The 17,501-nt window shown below is 45.1% G+C and overlaps 6 protein-coding genes across 9 annotated transcripts; 4 read left to right on the top strand and 2 right to left on the bottom strand.

The window, feature by feature from the left end:
- Nucleotides 1-279: 279 nt before the first annotated feature.
- On the top strand, nucleotides 280-3,526 carry LOC135440897 (mpv17-like protein). Its single transcript, XM_064700309.1, has 5 exons — nucleotides 280-424; nucleotides 2,589-2,774; nucleotides 2,835-2,968; nucleotides 3,029-3,160; nucleotides 3,226-3,526. Exons 2-5 carry the CDS (start codon nucleotides 2,618-2,620, stop codon nucleotides 3,385-3,387), a joined length of 585 nt encoding a protein of 194 aa, XP_064556379.1. The 5' UTR covers nucleotides 280-424; nucleotides 2,589-2,617; the 3' UTR covers nucleotides 3,388-3,526.
- Nucleotides 283-6,881, top strand: LOC135440896 (uncharacterized). Of its 3 annotated transcripts, none has more exons than XM_064700306.1 (5): nucleotides 283-424; nucleotides 6,125-6,247; nucleotides 6,297-6,379; nucleotides 6,443-6,625; nucleotides 6,678-6,881. In XM_064700306.1, the coding sequence occupies exons 1-5, from the start codon at nucleotides 376-378 to the stop codon at nucleotides 6,834-6,836; spliced, it is 597 nt and encodes a 198-aa protein (XP_064556376.1). In that variant the 5' UTR covers nucleotides 283-375; the 3' UTR covers nucleotides 6,837-6,881. The 3 variants fall into 3 exon arrangements, with proteins under 3 accessions (XP_064556376.1, XP_064556377.1, XP_064556378.1); XM_064700307.1 differs by lacking the exon at nucleotides 283-424 and adding an exon at nucleotides 1,383-1,487; XM_064700308.1 differs by lacking the exon at nucleotides 283-424 and adding an exon at nucleotides 1,406-1,448.
- LOC135440884 (trypsin-1) lies at nucleotides 3,496-5,799 on the bottom strand. Its single transcript, XM_064700280.1, has 3 exons — nucleotides 5,686-5,799; nucleotides 4,740-5,093; nucleotides 3,496-3,913 (listed from the first exon to the last, which is right to left on the bottom strand). Exons 1-3 carry the CDS (start codon nucleotides 5,797-5,799, stop codon nucleotides 3,530-3,532), a joined length of 852 nt encoding a protein of 283 aa, XP_064556350.1. The 3' UTR covers nucleotides 3,496-3,529.
- A 181-nt stretch (nucleotides 6,882-7,062) lies between the features above and the next one.
- Nucleotides 7,063-8,662, top strand: pck (Claudin superfamily protein pickel). Its single transcript, XM_064700305.1, has 4 exons — nucleotides 7,063-7,246; nucleotides 7,337-7,545; nucleotides 7,607-7,802; nucleotides 7,860-8,662. The coding sequence occupies exons 1-4, from the start codon at nucleotides 7,168-7,170 to the stop codon at nucleotides 8,144-8,146; spliced, it is 771 nt and encodes a 256-aa protein (XP_064556375.1). The 5' UTR covers nucleotides 7,063-7,167; the 3' UTR covers nucleotides 8,147-8,662.
- A 204-nt stretch (nucleotides 8,663-8,866) lies between these two features.
- LOC135440894 (trypsin alpha-3) lies at nucleotides 8,867-11,953 on the top strand. Its single transcript, XM_064700304.1, has 4 exons — nucleotides 8,867-8,999; nucleotides 10,944-11,133; nucleotides 11,216-11,501; nucleotides 11,563-11,953. The coding sequence occupies exons 1-4, from the start codon at nucleotides 8,960-8,962 to the stop codon at nucleotides 11,917-11,919; spliced, it is 873 nt and encodes a 290-aa protein (XP_064556374.1). The 5' UTR covers nucleotides 8,867-8,959; the 3' UTR covers nucleotides 11,920-11,953.
- Nucleotides 11,954-12,776: 823 nt separating this feature from the next.
- On the bottom strand, nucleotides 12,777-16,450 carry Rab27 (RAS oncogene family member Rab27). 2 transcript variants are annotated; one of them, XM_064700276.1, is made up of 3 exons: nucleotides 16,315-16,450; nucleotides 13,390-13,587; nucleotides 12,777-13,322 (listed from the first exon to the last, which is right to left on the bottom strand). In XM_064700276.1, exons 2-3 carry the CDS (start codon nucleotides 13,546-13,548, stop codon nucleotides 12,801-12,803), a joined length of 681 nt encoding a protein of 226 aa, XP_064556346.1. In that variant the 5' UTR covers nucleotides 13,549-13,587; nucleotides 16,315-16,450; the 3' UTR covers nucleotides 12,777-12,800. The 2 variants fall into 2 exon arrangements, with proteins under 2 accessions (XP_064556346.1, XP_064556345.1); XM_064700275.1 differs by having other exon boundaries at nucleotides 16,300-16,445.
- Between the last annotated feature and the right edge of the window lie 1,051 nt (nucleotides 16,451-17,501).

Here is a 17,501-nt window from a genome sequence, read left to right as displayed (position 1 = left end):
TTACTCACGTATCATATTCTAATTGGAACATGCACTGTTACTTGCACATCATAATAAACAAATCTGATATGCAAGTAACTATGAATATGCCAATAGGAATATATAAGAAATCCCACCGAAAATACCCACTTTGCAGCTGGGTGCGTTGTAGGGTATTAGAAAGCTCGCATAGCTTTTTCAACAGCACGCAGACGCCGCCAGACAGCTGACACAAACAATTTAGTTTAGTTTAGTTTAATACAATCAGCAGCAAGAACGTCGACTGTGACGCTCTTTGGCGTCCTTCATTTATGCACATAGTACAAAAACCAGCATAACAATAAGTTTTAGTTACGCTTCTAGCTATCACTCGAATACAAACATACATATGCATATATGTGCATTCATGTATGTATGTATGTGTGTATGTTTCGTGCTTACATATGTAAGTATGCGAATTAGAAGGCGACGACGCGACGGCCATGGCGAATATATTCATGTAGAAATGGAACAAAACAAATCTTTTTCGGCTGTTATTGTTTGTGGGGATGACAAGCTTGTTTTCTTAGAATTTATTGCAGGTTGTAAAACCCACTAGCACATACATACAAACCCTCCCATATGGGCTAACACAGATAGATCTATGCTGACACACAATTACATAAACGTGCGCGTGTTTGTGTGCGTGTGCATGCTCAACGTTTCCATGCAAAAGGCAATTGTTATGACACGGTCACTTTTGGACTACCCCCCCCCCCCCCACTGGGAAATTTGCTGTCCACAAATCAAGCCGCACGTGCACAAGTGTGTGCATACTATTTGCCATATGAATAATACTTTTACTAATTTTATATACATTTATCAGTGTTGCCATGTGCTTGTTTCACAGAATCCGAATTCAATGTTAAACTCGGTAAAAATAGTTGCGTTGGCCTGCGACTACTTGGATATGCCAAAAACTAGCTAGATCAGCTTTAAATTTCAGCTATTTACGGCTGACGACCATAGAAAATGGCCAGTTGTAGCTAGAAAACGGCTGAATTGGCAACGCTGATGTTTATTTTGCTTGCACTTTTTGATGCATCACACACACACACACACACACACGCGCGCGCGCGTGTATCTGTATATTTCTCTTAGAAAATTGGCGCGAATTATTTGGGGGCCAAGTTTTTGGCAAGTTTACGACCATAATCTATAATATTTACAGCTCTCATAAGCCAACACCCTTGACAACGCAACACCCCCCTCCCCATACCCCTACCCCTCCCCCCTCCGCCGACAATTGCAGCAATTGAGCGACACGGAAACGGAAAAGCTTTGCACGATCGCAAATTTTCTATTTTTTTTTGTCAATTTTTTTTTTTGGCAATTCAAATGCACGAAACACTTTTAGTATTTGTGCAACCATTGTGACATTTAGATACACTTAACCCAGCCTATATTCAGTTGATTCAAAGCCCAAAAAAGTGAGAAAGTGCAACGAAGAAAAAAACTAAAAGAACAAAGCAAGTACCATTTTTTACTAGATACTCTTGAACCTGAGCCCAAGCTGCAAGAGAAATTTATTAGTTAGATATTTAAGAGCACACATAGACATTGACATTGGACCCAGACCAGTGTTGGTAACTGCTGCTGCAAAAAGTAGCTGAATCCAATGTTGAAAATAACAAAAAAAAAAAGCTGAATCAGCTTGCTGAGCACAATTTGGCGATAAAGTTGCCAAAAAAAATTTAGCCGGAAAATAGCTGAATTACCTGGACTCTTGAGTTTGTTTTGAGACATTGACCCTGACCAGTGTTGGCAAATGTTGCTTCAAAAACTAGCTGAATCCAATGTTGAAAAAAGGCTAAATCAGTGTAAAACCTTAGCTGTTTCCAGCTGAGGGTCTCTGGAAAATAACAAATTTTGCCGGAAAATAGCTGAATTTGCTGGACTCTTGGGTTTGTTTTGGGACATTGACTCAGACCAGTGTTGGCAACTGCTGCTGCAAAAAGTTGCCTAATCCAATGTTGAAAAAAGGCTAAATCAGTTTAAAAATTCAGTTGTTTCAAGCTGAGGGTCTCTGATAAAAACAAATTTAGCCGGAAAATAGCTGGCCAGACTGACCCGGACTCATGGGTTTGTTTTGGGACATTGACTCAGACCAGTGTTGGCAAATGTAGCTGAATCCAATGTTGAAAAAAGGCTAAATCAGTTAAAAACTTTAGCTGTTTCCAGCTGAGGGTCTCTGGAAAATAACAAATTTAGCCGGAAAATAGCTGAATTACCTGGACTCTTGAGTTTGTTTTGAGACATTGACCCTGACCAGTGTTGGCAAATATTGCTTCAAAAAGTAGCTGAATCCAATGTTGAAAAAAGGCTTAATCAGTTTAAAACTTCAGCTGTTTCCAGCTGAGGGTCTCTGGAAAATAACAAATTTAGCTGGAAAATGGCTGAATTTGCTGAACTCTTGGGTTTGAGGGGCATTTGGCTGTAGATTCCAGACTTTTGGGTTCCAGGAGGAGGCGGCTCTTAGGGGGATTTATGGATATATGTCGTCGTCGTCGTCGTCGTCGTGGTCGTTGTCTTTGTTGCCCTCGCAAATGACTTATTATTGTTCGCCTTAGTGGCCGTTTCGTATTTAGTTATTGTTTAAATGGCGTTCAAGCTGGTCCAAATGCGGCTCAGCAGCTGGCAGCGCCGGCTCGTTGCCCATTTCCAGCTGCATCCGATGGCCAAGGGCGTGCTGACATATACGCTAATGTGGCCCACGGGCAGCCTGATACAGCAGACGCTCGAGGGACGCAATTTGAGTAAGTGACAATCGACTAAAAAGAAGGAAACACACAAATCTTGTCCCGTTTCCCAAACAGAGACGTACGACTATGCGCGCGCCCTGCGCTTTAGCCTGTTTGGGGGTCTCTATGTGGCGCCCACGCTTTACGGCTGGGTGCGTCTGACCAGCGCCATGTGGCCGCAGACAAACCTGCGCATCGGCGTGCTCAAGGTGAGTAGAAAGAGGAAGAGTGGGAGAGAGTGGGAAGTTATCAATTGATACGATTTACAGGCGATAACCGAGCAAATCAGCTACGGTCCGTTCGCCTGCGTCAGCTTCTTTATGGGCATGAGCCTGCTGGAGCTGAAGACATTTGGCCAGGCCATTGACGAGGTCAAGCAGAAGGCGATTCCCACCTATAAGGTTTGTCCAGCAAATGACAAAGACAAAGACTTCTCTAATCTGATTGGGTTTAATTCCGGATACAGGTTGGGCTGTGCGTGTGGCCCGTTCTGCAGACGATCAACTTTTCCGTGGTGCCCGAACACAATCGCGTCGTCTTTGTCAGCATTTGCAGCCTGTTGTGGACCATATTTCTGGCGTATATGAAAACGCGCGAGTTGCAGGAAAATACCAGACCTGATGCATAGATCAATTGTCGGTTCAAATCCATCCCATTTTAATATTCGATTGGTTTACAGCAACTCCGAACAATTTCTGCTAGTTGTAAATTGTGTATGTGTTAATTTAGCAACAAATTGTAAATGAAAAGGCATTTAATTTACACAACCTTTATGTCTGCAATGGAGGCGGCACTCGTGCCACAATCAACTGTCCGATCCACAGCTGCGTGGCAAGCGGATCGGCGGCTGGACTAGCCGCCGCCACGGTCTGGACAATCCAATCGACATAGGCGGACAGTTCGGTGAATACGCCCGGATAGGGCGGTCGTGTGCATGGCTTAATGCTCCACGAGACAATGCCGATTTGGGTGTCCGTGCCGGCGAGCAGTAGCGGACCACCCGAATCGCCGCTGCACTGGCCGCGTCCGCCCTCGGGCACACCGGCGCATAGCTGGCTGCTGTGCAGCTGCATCTGATGGCGGCGACTGCACTCCTCGTCGCTGAACACCTGCAGCTGCACCTTCTGCAATTGCTGCTGGACCACGCCGCCAGTCTGTGGAGAGTTTTGGGTAAATTAAATGGATTTGGAGTCCTGCATCGGGTAGTTCACGTGTTCGGATACTCAATCAGACAAACGAGGTTCGATCTGCAACATGTTCGAACCCAACCGAGTTTGAAGTTAGCTTAGCTCGAGCAGATTTACAATTATATGCCTGCAACTCGAACACAATTTGAATCTAGGCTCGCTTGACGGAAATAATTGTGTCGAGTATTCGGTTCGATCTGCTCGACTCAGCAACATGTTTGAACCCAACCGAGTTTGAAGTTAGCTTAGCTCGAGCAGATTTACAATTATTTGCCTGCAGGTCGAACATAATTTGAATCTTGACTCGCTTGACGGAAATAATTTTTTGAGTATTCGGTTCGATCTGCTCGAGTCAGCAACATGTTCGAACCCAACCGAGTTTGAAGTTAGCTTAGCTCGAGCAGATTTACAATTATTTGCCTGCAGCTCGAACCAAATTTGAGTCTTGACTCGCTTGAGGGAAATAATTGCTTGAGTATTCGGTTCGATCTGCTCGAGTCAGCAACATGTTCGAACCCAACCGAGTTTGAAGTTAGCTTAGCTCGAGCAGATTTACAATTATTTGCCTGCAACTCGAACACAATTTGAATCTAGACTCGCTTGACGGAAATAATTGTGTCGAGTATTCGGTTCGATCTGCTGGAGTCAGCAACATGTTCGAGTTCAAACGGAGTCGAGTTTGGACTGAGCTCAATTAGCTCGAGCTTACAATTTGTTGCCTGCTACTCGAACACAATTTGAGTCTTGTTGGAGTCTCCGGAACACGTGACAGTCGACTCGATCCAATACGAACCGCATTCAGTCCCCAGCCTGCGAGCACGGCGCTGCTGTTGTCCAGCGTCTGCTGTTGGGGATCCGGCAAGCGCACGGGCTGCACACTGCCGCCAAAAGTGACGGACTGCCGCAGCCGGAGCAGGGCAATGTCGTGGATATACTTGTCGTGCGGCTCATAGCCGGGATGCACATATATGGCCGCCACCCAGGCCAGCTGGCTGGCATTGCGCTCGATTGTATTGCTGCCATATTGCACATTCAGCTGCTCCGGCGTCGCGCTCCGCACACAATGCGCCGCGGTCAGCACCCAGCCGGCGTTCAGCAATGTGGCTCCGCACGAATGGTGGCCCGTCTTGGCGCGGCGCAGCGACACCTGCAAGAGGGCAGAGATAAGATTATTTGTTGCATTTCGTTGGTGAATTGCAAGAAGACCACAAACTTGTTGGAGCTAAGCCTAAGACGTTTGTATGAAGCCGAGCCGGTTCGGGTCCTAAATAAATTTGCTTACTTTGAGCCGAGCCTAAACCTAACCACATCAGTTGTCCAAGAAGGAGCTGATCCTGACAAAGGGATTGATTCAAAAACTTTTCTTGATCATAAACTTAAATTCGACTGCCATTTTAGGACCTGGGTGTATAATGCCAGGAAAGTTCTGGGTTACATCAAGTGATGTCCTTCAATTCAAGACAAAATTGCTTGACTACATTCTTGTTATATGTCCACCTAGGATTCCCAATGGGATGATGGGCTGCGGCTTTGCTCCCCTTTTATATAATCGTGGAATTATGCCACATATTTTCTCGTCTGTCACAACTCGACAAAATCGAGATCCTCTGCTATGATTACAATTAACAATTGCCAATTAATCTGTGCTGGAGTCTTCCTCTTTGCCATTCTCAACTATTTAGCTAGTCGCCTCAGTCTTGAGTCTTAATCCATATCGTGTCCGGATAGACTTCGCTTACCGCGTAGGGAAACTCGCCCTTTGCCGCGACAGTGCCGTTCACTATTTTGCCGTCCTGTTGATCCGCGCAGCTGGCCGCCAGCAAGCACATGACAATTAGTCCCGGCAAATGCATGTCGTTTGGCTTGCGGCAACGACGCAGCCGCTGCATTTATTTGGACTGCACGCAGCGGGTGTTCTGATAAAACGCGACCCGTATCAAAAGTTGGCCATGTGTTGTTCTAGAGAATTAATTAACATGAATTAGAAATAGGCACAAAAGAGGGTCAAATGGTTTCTGCATATCAGGCAAACCCATATAAAATATACATACAAAATATATTGATCAGGCTGGGTTGATATCATCTCTGTCTGTCCATCGTTCGAGCTGGACAGCTTGGCGCTGGGTTCAGGGTATCTACTAATCGGGCACAGCTTTTATGTGCAATTTTTCACTTCAGTGCTCTGGCAACAGCTGAAGACGTTCGTCACCAGATATCCCATTGCGCGTGGCATGATCTCGTATAGCCTAATATGGCCCACGGGCAGCCTGATACAGCAAACATTTGAGAACAAGAGCTGGGGTGAGCTGAGCCCCCCGCTTTTAAAACCTAACTAACAGTTTGATTGCAGGCAACTATGACTGGTGGCGCGTGCTGCGCTTCAGCCTGTACGGCGGACTGTTTGTGGCGCCCACGCTTTATGGCTGGGTTAAGGTAGGTTCCAGTTACGAGACTCGCGCTGACCAATGCTCAATCATTTGTGCACACCTTGGACAGGTTTCCAGCGCCATGTGGCCACATACATCACTGCGCCATGGTGTTGTTAAGGCGGCCGTGGAGACCATTTCGTATACGCCGGCAGCAATGACCTGTTTCTATTTCATAATGAGCCTGCTCGAGTCCAAGACAATACGTGAAGCCGTCGCCGAGGTTGGCAAGAAGTTCATTCCCACCTACAAGGTATGCACGTTAATCAATATAACTGTAAATTCATATATGCATTACTTGATAGGTTGCGCTGGCCATTTGGCCACTTGTGGCCACCATCAATTTCTCCCTGATTCCGGAGCGCAATCGTGTGCCTTTTATCAGTGTATGCAGCCTGTGCTGGACATGCTTTCTGGCTTATATGAAACACTTGGAGCATCATGAGGTGGATCAAGTTCTTTAACTATATATTGTTGTCGTACTAGTTTTAATAAAACATGAAAACAAACACGAAAATGGCCATTATTTATTCCATTTAAGTGTGACCAGATATTTTCTTGTAAACAGCAAGCAGCCACACTCGACTAGAGTCTTCGATATATCGATATAAAAACCACTGCAACGTAAGTATCGCATTAAAATTGCTTGAAGATCAATCGATATTTTTGCCATCCCCAGCCCCACCTTGCTGTTGGGTGTGTGCGCATTCGTTTAATTTGTGTCTCAATTGTTTATGTATAATAAAGTGTTTGTTGTTTTTTGTTTTAATTAAACATTAAGTGCCTTCGTCCATAATGCGTAATTTGGGCAAACAGCAGTCGCAGGACACCACCGACACGGGTGTGGAAAAGGGCGACTACCCGCGTGCGACAAGTAAGTGACGCAGCCAATGTTGTTTACTATAATAAGCCCATAAATAAATATCGAATGTGTGCGTGTGTGTGTGTGTGTGTGCGCTTGCAGATGGAGTTGTATTTGGAGCAATTGTGACTTTTGCCAGCTTCTTTGTGCTGATGATGTCCTTTTGCTCGCCATACTGGATCGAGTCGTACGAGGAGACACGCAGCAGCTTCAAGAACATGGGCCTGTGGCAATACTGCTTCAAGAATTTCGTCTACCCGAATTATCAGTTCCCCAAGCAATTCACGGGCTGTCACCTGATTTTTTCCCATGTGAGTACATTGCTATTGAATCGAACTGACAATATACATATATCTGACCTACTTGATCTAGGATTATTATGTTATACGTGAATATCTGCTACCCGGCTGGCTGATGGCCGTCCAGGGCTTCGTTACGATGTCCTTCATCATTGTCTTTGCCGTGCTCGCTCTGCTGGCGCTCACCATCATCCGGCTCCCGCTGAAGGCCGTGCTCCAGTACGAGTGGCTGCTGGTCCGCCTCTCCTACATTGGCACCGCCGTCTCATGTACGTACTCGATGTATATTTATTGCATATGCCTTTATAGACAAGTTCATCTTGCAGCTCTGTTCATGTTCTTGGCCGTGTGCATATTCGGTGGCTGCGCCTATCGTCGCGACTGGCTGATGTATCCGAAATTCAATGTGCTCGGCTGGTCGTATGCCCTCGCCGTCGTCACCTTTATGCTGCTCGGCCTGGCTGCCCTCATCTTGCAGCGCGAGGCACGGCAGGCCTACGAGGCGCGCGGCGAGCAAAAGAATCTGGTCATGCAGATGGAAATGCAGGAGCCGGGCTATCAGCCGCCGCGTCATCATCATAGTCAATCGCGCAGCCTGCAGGGCTACATATAGTGCGGATATCTATATATACATATATATCCGTCTCCAACAAATCAACTTCTATTGATTCCATTTTTTATCAGACAATATTCCGTCCTCTTTTCTTTTTTTTTTACTCTAGTAATATTTGTATGCGAAACGAAATCTCTTTTCAAATAAGTGCCTTGGAATTTGTAGTGCAAATTTTTGACATACTTTTACCATATCTGTATCTTTGTATCTTTGTATCTTATATCGGTCCTATGTGCATCAGAACAGCCGTCCAAAAAGACACAAAAACCGAATGTTAATCAAAACATTTGGCAACTCGAATAACTATATACAGTTGAGCCTGGATAAATTCTGGTTAAAAATGTTATTCCGTTTGGGAATATAAAATCCATCTCCGGTTTATCGCGGCTCAACTTTATAATATCATCCAATCTATAAACATTTACATATATATATTTATACACGATAACGACGAAATGTTTTCCCTAACCATATTTTAAGTACATTTTTTACAAATACAGCCCAAAAACTATTCCATTTGATCGCTTTATGATATCGTTTTTTTTTTCTGTTAACTTGGTTCAAATGTGTCACATAATGTTTGGTTTTTTGTCGTGTCTTATCTGGGCCATGGTTAGCTGATAGTAGAGTCGCCGCTGATTGCCAATTGGAAAAAAGTCTCGATGCCGTGTCGATTTCTCATATGTTTTGGTATTATTTCAGTTCGAAATGCGCGCTGTCTAAATTCGGTTGTGAAAATTAGATACGATAAAACAAAAATATTGTTAACTGATTTTTATTGCCATTTTTTTTTTCTGTGTGTTTTCTATAATAATGCACGGCGTGTATTATCTGTGCATATGGCTATTTGTGTGTAAGATAAACTATTTCCAAGAACTTTAGCTAAATGCAACACACACACACACACACACACACACACACACATGTGCGTTAGCTTAAGGTGTAATGTTTAAGAGGATAGGTCCATCAGCCGAACATTCCCCAAGTATCTCGCTCTCCCTCTCTCTCTCTTTCTCTCTCTCTCTCTTTCTCTCTCTCTCTCTCGCTCTCTTGTCTTGTTGCCCTTCATTGTAGAGTATATTGAATTTGTCATGAAATGTGTAACCCCATAGAAGGATACATAAGAAGAAGGATGAAAAAAGAAGATACAAGAAAGAAATACAGAAAAGAAGAGAGATAGAAAAGAGAAAAAGGGAGAGAGTAAGGGAGAGGGAAGTATCAATAGACTCTACGACTAGAGTCTTATCATAGATCCATCTTTTTGTTAAGATAGGTTTATTCATCAGATCGCCTGATCCAGCTATATAGCTGATATAGTAAATATCGGCAACATGTTTAGTGCTGATGAAAGTGAAGGAGAGAGTAAGGTAGAGGGAAGTAAGAAAGGAGAGAGTAAGGGAGAGGGAAGTAAGAAGGGGAGAGAGTAAGGGAGAAGGAGGTATCAATAGACTCCAGTTGTAACCTAAAATAGATCCATCTTTGTGTCAAGATAGGTTTATTCCTCAGATCGGAGAAGAGGAGAGAGTAAGGCAGAGGGTGGTAAGAAGGGGAGAGGGAAGTATCAATAGACTCCAGTCGTAACCTAAAATAGATCCTTCTTTGTGTCAATATAGGTTTATTCCTCAGATCGGAGCACTATTCTGCTATCGATAGATAGTTACCGTCAGGATGGCGTATCAGACTGTCGCAAGGGTATTTGCAGGTCGGCATTGCGTAGATAAGTTTCAACTTCTTGTTAATCATCGCTGCTGTGTTTTGTTGTGGCTGCAACAGGGCGGAAATTGACGTAAAATACAAGCATCAAAGATACGGCGGCAAGGCCAAAGCCGGCACACTAAAGAGCATAGTTGGGCGAATAGAGGGGAGGGGTGGGGCTGGGGAGAGGGGGGAGTTGGTTACAAGAAACAACTCCCGCTGAACTTTAACAAAAATTTCCATAATCTAAAGTGCAAGTATTTTCATAAGGCGGTTGCCGGTAATTGGAGGCAAGCTGAAGAGCATGGATGTGGCAGCTTGAGGGGTTGGTTACAGGAAGTGAGGCAAACTCCAGCCAAATAAACATAGTCCAGAGTACCTTAGGCAGGTTTTTTACTTAGAGGGGTGGGGGAAGTGTGAAGCGCATAATTGGGGTAGGTAGAGGGGGAGGGGGCAGAATCGACTCCCGGCAACCTTCAGCAAAATATCCATAATCCGTACTACCTTAGGCAAGTCCTTCCGTAAGGTTCTGCCATTAATGGGAAAAGGAGGTGGGGACAAAGTGAAGAAGATGGTTGGAACAAGTGGAGAGTGTGAGGAGGAAACGACTCCCGTGAACTCTAACAAAATATAATGGATTACCTTGAAAAAGTCCTTCCGTTAGGGTCTTCCGTAGATGGCGAAAAGGAGTTGGGGAAAATGTAAAGAACATGGTTGAATCAAGTGGAAAGTGAGAGGAGGAAACGACTCCCGTGAACTCTAACAAAATATAATGGATTACCTTGAAAGAAGTCTTTCCATTAGGGTCTTCCATTGATGGCGAAAGGGGTTGGGAACTCCAACAATATGTCCATAATTTGGATTACCTTGAAAAAAGTCCTTTCGTTAGGTTCTTCCATTGATGGGAAAAGGGGTTGGGGACAAAGTGAAGAACATGGTTGAATCAAGTGGAAAATGAGAGGAGGAAACGACTCCACGTGAACTCCAACAAAATATTCCTAATTTGGATTACCTTGAAAAAGTCCTTCCGCTGGAAACTCATTTAGAAGGGAAAGGTGGGGAATTTGCTTGGTCAGCTACAAATTGGATTCCTCTTTAACAGTCGCAGGAGCAGAGAGTCAGTTGCCCGAGTCGCGGATCATCAATGGAACGGTTGCCAGCGTGGCCGAGGCAAAGCACCTGGTCTCGATACGTCTGCGCTCGAACGACAAGAACTTCGGGAGCGGGCACATCTGCGGCGGGTCACTGATTGGCCCCAACAAGGTGCTGACCGCCGCCCATTGCCTGTACAAGTGAGTCAAGGTCAAGGTCGGCCTGGGGCCTGGCCGCCGAAAAGAAAGCAACCTTCAATGCCCGTGTTTCTCCGTGTTGCAGCACCTCCAAGAAGCGCTACCGCAAGGCCAAGGAGTTCGTTGTCGTTATGGGCACGCTCAATCGCTACGAGCGCAACAATAACACAATTGTCAGCTATGTCAGCTCGATTGCGTACATGAACACCTTCAGCACGGACAGCATGCGTGACGATGTGGGTGTCATGTTCCTGACCAACGGCCTGGCCGTCAACCGTAGCCATCCCACCATCTCGCCCATACAGCTGGCCAGCGAGGCGACGCCCGCGGGCTCTACATGCCAGGTCTCCGGCTGGGGACGCACCGAACAGGTGAGTCTTAACCTCCCCCAACCGGCTAGTTCGCTAGTTCAACTCGCCCGCATCGTTGCAGAGCTCGCTGTCGAACGTGCTGCTGACGGCGAATGTGAGCACCATACGACACCTGACCTGTGCCAGCATCTACGGCAGCGGTCTGCTGCCGGGCATGCTCTGCGCTGGCCGTCTGCGTGGCGGCACCGACTCCTGCCAGGGCGACTCCGGCGGACCGCTGGTGTACGCGGGCCGACTCATTGGCATCGTCTCGTGGGGCTATGGCTGTGCGGAGCCGGGTCTGCCCGGCGTCTATGCGGACGTCCAGTATTACCATCAATGGATCGAGGAGCGCAACGGCAGCTCCACGCTGTCGGCAGCTCCACAGATCTGGCTGTGGCTTGGCAGCGCCTTCTACTGGCTGTGGTCAAGAGGCTAGGGACTGGAAGTAAATAAATTAATGTAGCTAGTAAGCCGTTAAGTCCAAATTTTATTTGGTTGGGTTAGCTTAATGTGGGGCTTGCTTGGAGAGAGATCTGATAGATTCCGAGGAAACATGCTTTCTATCTTCAAAGAAAATTATTGTTTTGCATAGAACTGGACCAAGTCCAAAGGAGATTATGAATGACCCCTCTCTCCCCATCTTGCTTATGCTGACAACCTTTGCGGAAGTCGTAATTGGGACCTAGGACTTTTTCTTTCGGAATAGGTTGACGCTTCATGTGGCCAAGATTGGATCATTGTGCTGCCGCCGTCGATTGATTAAACTCGTATTTTCACAAAGACTAAAGTAATAATATGGAGCTCTTAACTCCAGCCCGAGACACGAAGGAGAGATCTGATAGACCCCAAGGAAACATGCTCCTTTACTTCCATCCCAGCGGAATATTGTCGTGGTAAGGATGTCAAAGTGGTTCCTCCCGCTCCTCCTTATCGTGACAACCTTTGCGGAAGTCGTAATAAGGACCTGCGACTCTTCGCTTGGAATAGGTTGACGCTTGCGGGCGAGTCCAAGGCCATCGATTGATTAAATTCCTCTTTTCCCATCTTTCAAGAAAACGGGACATTGTTTTACACAGACCTAGGCAAGTGCAAAAGAGATGTCAAAGTGATTTACGGACTCCGCCTTATTGTGACAACCTTTGCGGAAGTCGTAATAGGGACCTAGGACTCTGAAGAAGGTTGAATTAACAATCAACAAGCAACATTTATTTACAGACACATATAGATAAACGCAATATAACAATGGATAATTGAATTTGATATGGATTTGGGTAGGGCTACGGTGCCCGTCCCCCGACTACCGACTCCCGGGTCGACTTAGCAGTTGCAGTTGCGGCGTGGCGGATTGTCGCTTGGCTGATGCAGACGCACCAGCTCCGGGCCGTAGGCAAGGTTGGGCAGTCGGCGTGACTGAGCCATCAGCAGGGTGAAGTCGCGATTGCTGACAGCGTTCTCGATTCGCTCCATGACACGGCCGACGAGCAGCTCGACAGCCTGCTGTATGTTGGCGCCGGTGCAGGCGCTCGTCTCGATGTAGGGCAGACGATAGCGTTGCGCCAATGCGGCAACCTGTTCCCGGCTAACGACGCGCAGCTGCAGCAGATCGCACTTGTTGCCGCAGAGCACCACGTCCGGATCCTCGGTATAGGCGTGCATGCGCAGCTGTTCCAGCCAATTGGTTATCTCCAGGAACGACTTCTGGCTGGTCAGATCAAAGATGAGCAGAAAGCCCATCGCATCCCGATAGAATGCCGTCGTTAGCGAACGGAAGCGCTCCTGTCCGGCCGTATCCCAGATCTGCAAATGGATGCGATGCCGACGTCCGCGCGAGCTGTACACCTAAACCCGGAAGGAGCACAAATTGCATATCTCGATGTTGGGTGGGGGGAGGACAGGGTCTACTCACCAGACGCTTCTCGCGAAAATCAATGCCGACCGTGGATATGAACTGGGTGTGAAATCTGCCGTCCGTATACTGATAGAGCAGGCAGGTCTTGCCCACGCCGGAGTCGCCAAGGACGAGGAACTTGAGCAGATAGTCGTAGTCAATGTTGGCGGTCGTCATTCTGTTCACGCTCCAGCTGATGTCCTTTAGGGCAGCATCCTGCCAATGAAAATAATTGATTGTAGTAGACGCCGGATGCACGTGTCATTAGCTCGCAACTTGAGTTGGGTTCACGGCCAAACGGAACGGGATAAAAGGCAAGTCCTTGCTAGTGTGTGTGTGTCTGTGTGCGTAAAAGTACACAGCAGATCCTTGCCGCATGTCCTTCCTTGTAATCAGAATTTCAACATGTAAATAACTACACGACAAAATTAAACACTTCCTATTTCAACTCGAACGAGCGTCGCTGCTAAAGTCAGGTCCGTCCGTCCGTCCGTCCGTCCGCCCGTCCGTCCGTCTGTATGAACGCAAGGATCTCGTAACCTATAAGAGCTAGAGACTTGAAATGTTGGCTGAAGGTCCTCCTAGTCCCCGCGCAGATCGAGTTTGTTTCCGATATTCGATAACTTGCCCCGTTTCCAAGTAATCGATAAAAATCGATATGAGCTAGAGTCACCAAACTTGACATGTAGCTTCTAGAATAGTATATAAATCAAGTATCTTTCATTTTATTGCTATCGCCTGTCGGAAGAAAAGGGGTCCAGGGTATCCCCTAGTCGAGAGCTCCCGACTAGAACATCTAACTTGTTTTTCATGAATGCCTGAAAACTTCGCTGCTAAAATCAGCTATTCTCATGTAGGTCTTGCAACAAAATGGCTGCCAGCATCCGGAATACGACTTGGGAAAATTCCCTTTTCTACTTTAAACCCCTTCTCTTTTATTTGGGGCGAAAACTCAAGCGGCAAGAAGAACTTTTGGTTGGCAATCAAATTCTATTGGGAATACCAAGGAGGGAGAGGGAGAGGGAGAAAGGGAGAGAGGGAGAGCTGCTGCCAAATATTGCAAACTCATTAAATCTAGATTTATTGATTTTCTGTCGAGCTGTGCGACTCCCAAACTTAACGGGCGCAAATAAAGCTTATTGAAATGTTGATGGAATGTGCTTAAGTGTGTGTGCGTGTGTGTGCGTGTATGTGAGGGTGTGTGTGTGTCACCCTCGGGTCGCTCTTGAAAGGAGTTTTGAGAAAAAATTCATTCGAAAGATGTCAAGCGAACATTTTTCCCGTGGCCACAATTAAATACAAAAAAATACGCTCATGTATAGAGAAAAGGAGAAAAGGGGGGAGAGGGGAGCAGGGAGAAGGGTCCGGGTCCAGGACTGGCCAAAGGACGCCGCATTGCAAAGCGGATTATGGGATCGCAAAGGATGGCCTTGGGTCGACAACTGCTCAAAAATAGACGCAAGTTCGCAGAACAGGGAGGGGGGGAGCTAAAATGTTGCCAGTGTTGCCGACTCGGCGCTTTTTCAGCGAAATGTCTCGTTAGCGGAGAGAAAGAGAGAGATTTTTAACGGATTTAGCTGGTTTTTTTTTGCCAACAACTTATGCGCAGCAAGCTAAATCAGCTATTTCTAGCTAATAACACTTTTTTTTGTTGCAGCGACAGTTGACAACACTGGCCGCCAGATGGATGCTGAGCTTGGCACAAGCTGTCACGCATATAGTACAAAAAGCGCATGTCCTTGTTTATTATTATTTATTTGATTAGTCCACTAATTAGCTTAAGCTGACCAAGTACATTTCCTTTGAAAGCGGAGAGGGCAAAAAAAAGAAAATAATACTATTCATAAGCTCTAACTAGTTAAGCTGGCCAACTAATGAGGAACGCGACTGTAAAAACAAAAGCGTGCTTTGAACATTTTTTAACGAGATTTGCCATTTTTCAGACGAAAAATATCTTTCGCATAAAGCGCGCTCTAGCGGGCTTTCACTGCATCATGTTTTAAAGAGCTGAAGATTATTATTTCACTTTGTGATGCCTCTTCGCATTCGAAATTCAAATAAAGAGAAGCTCATTTCAAACGGTAAAGCCTTGCGCTTTGCTATGAGAGCGAAAGATCGAAGGTAATCAACAAATATACATTCATGTAAGGGGAAGAAGAAGCACAGTGCGTTCGTGTGTATGCGAGTGCTTTGTGTATGTAGAGAGGAGAGGAGAGTGGAAGCTAGTACGTTTGTAACAACAGGGTATTTCGCAGTCAGGCTCATACTTGCTTTGCTTGTTTTATTCAAAATTTTTCTAAGCACCGTTATGTTCAAGCGGGAACCGTGCGCGAGCTTTCGCAGTATTAAGGTGGTATTAGCATACACACACACACACACGCACACATGTATGCGCATGTATGTATATGTATATAAGCAGATATAAGTAGCCTACACGTGTGCATTGAGTGCGAGCAATTAAATGGGTGGATTCTGGGCGCGCGCGTGTGTGTGAGTGTGTGTGTGAGTGTGTGAGTGACGTCCGCTTCATTGTGTGGCTACTTGTTGCAGTTGCTGTTGGACCTTGGCATTGAGTGCGAGGACGCACTAATTGTGCATGTGTGATTGCAGCAGCAGCATCTTTTTGTGTATCTCTGTGTGTGTGTGTGTGTTGCTTTGAAAATAATACAAAGCTAATTGCGTTAGGCGCGTGCTCGCATGTCCTGCCGCTCACCTGGCCTCCGCATTGCCCGCCACCGGGAGGCAGTTAACTCAATTAGAAGTTTCCCTTTGAGTTGAACAGGTGCTTAAATTAAATGCATTTCCGCTAAACAAAAAACAAAAAACAACAACAACAACAAAAAGAAAAAGGAACACATTTGGCGCGCAAGAGTATGCAGCGTAGGATTCAAATCGGTTAAAAAAAATATATGTTATCAAATTTGTCACCATTAGTTGTCCTACATTTGAGTAGACTGTGATTAGCAGTTATTTATAGCACGTGCGATTTGTTTACACTCAGGTACAGGACTACAGCATCACAGACAGGAGACAATGGGATGCGGTGCGTTGTCAGTCGCAAACTGTTTGGCCCGTTGCCGTTGCGGGGCCAAAGCCAAAAGCTTCCTTCAAGCAGTGCGGCATCGATACCCCGCTGGCTGCGCATCGTTGAATCGATTCATTTTTGTGGACGTCTTGCATCGATACCAAACACTGGCAAATCAATCGAGGTTTTCGTCCGTGAGGCCGCCCAACGATAGGTCGATATCGATAAGTCGCATTGGGCGCGTTCTTTGATTTATGGAGTATGAGCAACTGAACCGGCTGCTAATTTATTTCAATTTATTTTTAAATGATATTTGATGTTTAATTAACAATGTTTTTATTTGTTTTTGCTTTTTGCTTCTTTTTTTATTTTCCTTTGAGAAAAAAACACTTAGCTTTTAGATATTCGATTTTGTTATTTCATTCAATTTCCCGTTTTGGGCTTTCCATGCAAACTCGCATTTCCTCAAAGCAGTTGGAATTTTGCAGCTAAACATTTGTTGAATTGAATTTGTTTCTCATTTCATTTTTGTTTATTTTTATTTTTATTTTTGTTTATTTTTGTTTTGTTTTGTTTTTTTTTTGCTACAGCTGACATCAAGTACATTTGCGTATGATTTTTGCTTAGATGCGTTTATTTGCATTTTTGTTGACTGTATTTCTAGGTTAAACATTTAATACGAAATCATGTCTATGAAAATACAGCATTTTATATATATATATATATATATATATAAATCTATATACCCTTTTTTCAATGCTTTGCAAAATGTGAAACAAAATTAGTCGAAGCTGCATTTTGCATCTTTTTCTTTGATGAATCACTTCAACAGAGAAAAATGTCTGCTCCTTTTTATATAGTACATGTTTTAGATAATACAAATATATAGATGTTTTGCATATGTGTATATATATATATTAAAAAAAAAAAAAAACAAGTTCATTTTGGAGGAAAAAAAAGAAGTAATTTACATTTTAAATAGAAATATGCTAAACCCATAAACTGCATTAACAATGTGTCGATTTTTTTTCTTTTCAACAGTTTCGTCAATAATGTTTATAAAAATTGATTGAATTCTCTTTTTTCTTTCCACATGCATTTGTCA

This window comes from Drosophila montana, unplaced genomic scaffold, assembly GCF_035044405.1.
Source record: "Drosophila montana isolate Dmon_TW-CO22-7 unplaced genomic scaffold, ASM3504440v1 contig_1688_1, whole genome shotgun sequence".
In the NCBI taxonomy this organism is placed as follows: domain Eukaryota; kingdom Metazoa; phylum Arthropoda; class Insecta; order Diptera; family Drosophilidae; genus Drosophila; species Drosophila montana.
Note: the sequence above shows the minus strand (reverse complement) of the source record. Positions and strands in the feature narration are given on the sequence as shown.